The sequence below is a fragment of the Sesamum indicum genome, linkage group LG2 (assembly GCF_000512975.1).
Source record: "Sesamum indicum cultivar Zhongzhi No. 13 linkage group LG2, S_indicum_v1.0, whole genome shotgun sequence".
In the NCBI taxonomy this organism is placed as follows: Eukaryota; Viridiplantae; Streptophyta; class Magnoliopsida; order Lamiales; family Pedaliaceae; genus Sesamum; species Sesamum indicum.
In genome coordinates this window covers 3079315-3081892 of record NC_026146.1, presented here as the reverse complement: position 1 = coordinate 3081892, position 2578 = coordinate 3079315, and the positions used below count along the sequence as shown (strand labels likewise).

The 2578-nt window shown below is 39.1% G+C and overlaps 1 protein-coding gene across 1 annotated transcript; it reads left to right on the top strand.

Annotated features, from left to right (window-relative positions):
• On the top strand, positions 377 to 2578 carry LOC105178386 (cysteine protease XCP2). The gene is made up of 4 exons (XM_011101854.2): positions 377 to 907; positions 1259 to 1494; positions 1628 to 1768; positions 2139 to 2578. The coding sequence occupies exons 1-4, from the start codon at positions 442 to 444 to the stop codon at positions 2352 to 2354; spliced, it is 1059 nt and encodes a 352-aa protein (XP_011100156.1). The 5' UTR covers positions 377 to 441; the 3' UTR covers positions 2355 to 2578.

Below are 2578 nucleotides of genomic sequence, written 5' to 3'. Positions count from 1 at the left end.
ATGGTTCAGACGGTCCGACCGTTGGGACCGAGCTGTGTTTTAGAACCTTGATGCTCACCTTTTACCAAAGAGTTCAGATGTGTACTATGTGTATTTAATTGTGATAGAGGCCATAGTTTTCCAATGTTACATTAATCTTAATAGATTACCTCAATTTTATGTAGCAAGTTAAAACATCATGTGTTTGATCACATGTTGAATCATTAAGGAATTGCACTCGAAACTTGCTTTGTTCAAAAGCTTTCCAAAAGAACCAAGCTTTAAGTCTTGGTATACTTGGACAACATTTTCCACTACAAAAACTTCACTTGAAAGCAACAAATACTATATAATACTATCAAACCTCTGTGTATAAAAACCTTCCAAGAGAACCTTGATTTTCATCAATTAACTTCCCTCACCATAAAAAGACAAACATTTCCTACATTCTGAGCCCACAACATGGCTCTCTCTTCACTTGCCAAGCTATCTTTTCTTGCAGCGTTCGTGCTATTCTCTGTGGCAACAGCATCAGCACGCGATTTCTCCATCGTGGGGTACTCGCCCGACGATTTAACGTGCATCGACAAGCTCATCAATCTCTTCGAGTCGTGGATTGACAGACATGGCAAGAAGTACAAGAGCCTTGAGGACAAGCTGCACAGGTTTGAGATTTTTAAGGATAATTTGAAGCACATTGATGAGAGGAATAAGGTTGTCAGTAACTACTGGCTTGGGTTGAACGAATTTGCTGACATGAGTCATGAAGAGTTCAAGAAAATGTATTTGGGGCTCAAGGCTGATCAACTTCCCAACAGAAATCAGTCTCCCCAAGAATTTAAGTACAGGGATTTTGAGAATTTGCCCAAGTCTGTGGATTGGAGGAAAAAGGGAGCCGTTACTCGGGTCAAGAACCAAGGTTCTTGTGGTACGTAAATAATACTCGTCCTAAAAAACTTAAACTTTCAGATGAAGTGGTCTCGTCTATCTTATATGCTTAGATACGAATATCATCATTGCTCACAGTTCAAGGAAGTAATTGTTTGGAGGGAGTTTGGTGATTAAGCTTATTTAAAATATTTTAAAAATTCATACATTTTATAAAATGTTTTGAAAAACTTATAAGCCCCGTCATGCCTGCTTAGGTAAACGTATAATAGAGTTTGTGTAATAACTTAAACTTTTAAATGAAATGATCAGTTATACTGTCATCTGCATTTAGATGTATGAATTAGAAAAGGAATGCTAATTGACGCGGACACTCAACACAAAAATGCAGGCAGTTGTTGGGCATTTTCTACAGTGGCCGCAGTGGAAGGCATACACCAGATCGTGACGGGGAACTTAACTGAACTATCCGAGCAAGAGCTGATTGATTGCGATACGACTTACAACAACGGCTGCAATGGCGGGCTCATGGATTATGCGTTTGCTTTCATCGTTTCTAACGGTGGGCTTCATAAGGAAGACGACTATCCCTACCTAATGGAGGAAGGCACCTGCGAGGAAAACAGGGTGAGTTGAACCAAATTTATTAGTCCTGTTTTTGTAAGTGAAGTCAAAACATTAGTCATAGTAGCAAATGGTCAATTTTAATAACCACATTGACCAATAACTACGATCGGATCTTTGTTGTAAACTGTTTCAGGATGAGTCCGAAGTAGTCACGATCAGCGGTTACCACGATGTACCAGCAAACGACGAGCAAAGTCTCTTGAAAGCACTGGCGAATCAGCCGTTAAGTGTTGCCATTGAAGCTTCTGGTAGAGATTTCCAGTTCTACAGCGGGGTACGAACATGCATATCTATTTTCTATCTCCATGATTATTCTAAAAAGATGGACCAGAATGGATTGAATTTTCTATTTTAAATCATGTTCAACCTTTTGTTCCATTCAATATATATAAATACATCAGTAAATGAAATAAAAAATACAGTAGGATTTATAACAGAAAATCCAAGCCACTCCTACTTCACAGAAAGCATGACAATTTTATTTTTTTGCTGAAAATATCAAAAAGAAAAGGTCAAAATTTTGCCAGTTAAATAAAGAATAAAAGCTTAGGTTTTTTCTTTGTGGAATTCGTGGAATATTAATTATTAAATGTTTTAGTGCTTGTATCAATATTTCTAAATCAACCAATGTCGCAACGATGCAGGGTGTATTTGACGGGCACTGTGGAACGGAGCTTGATCATGGAGTGGCAGCCGTGGGATACGGGTCGAGCAAAGGACTGGAGTACATCATCGTGAAGAACTCGTGGGGGCCGACATGGGGAGAGAAAGGGTACATCAGGATGAAGAGAAACACTGGGAAGCCTGCTGGAATGTGCGGCATTAACAAGATGGCCTCCTTTCCGACCAAAACCAAGTGACCTGATGAATCGGTCATCGTTGTCGTGTGGTGCAACTCATTCATCTATCTGATGTTGTTGTTCTGTTAGAAATTATTTGACTTGATTCATGCTTAAGGAATAAGGACTAGTTAACCCTTTTTTTTTGAAAATTGTTCTTGCTGCGTTTTCTGAAGAAAAATTCCTCCATCGTACGCTAATAGACTCTGTGCGTTCAAATGTCAAGAAACAGGAATTTCCAGCTC

What these genes read in the sequence shown, in the direction of transcription:
- LOC105178386 (XM_011101854.2), top strand. Translation starts at nt 442, where the DNA reads ATGGCTCTCTCTTCACTTGCCAAGCTATCTTTTCTTGCAGCGTTCGTG. An exon ending in CAAGAACCAAGGTTCTTGTG is followed by an intron (nt 908 to 1,258) that starts GTACGTAAATAA and finishes ACAAAAATGCAG; the next exon opens with GCAGTTGTTGGGCATTTTCT. An exon ending in ATTTCCAGTTCTACAGCGGG is followed by an intron (nt 1,769 to 2,138) that starts GTACGAACATGC and finishes GCAACGATGCAG; the next exon opens with GGTGTATTTGACGGGCACTG.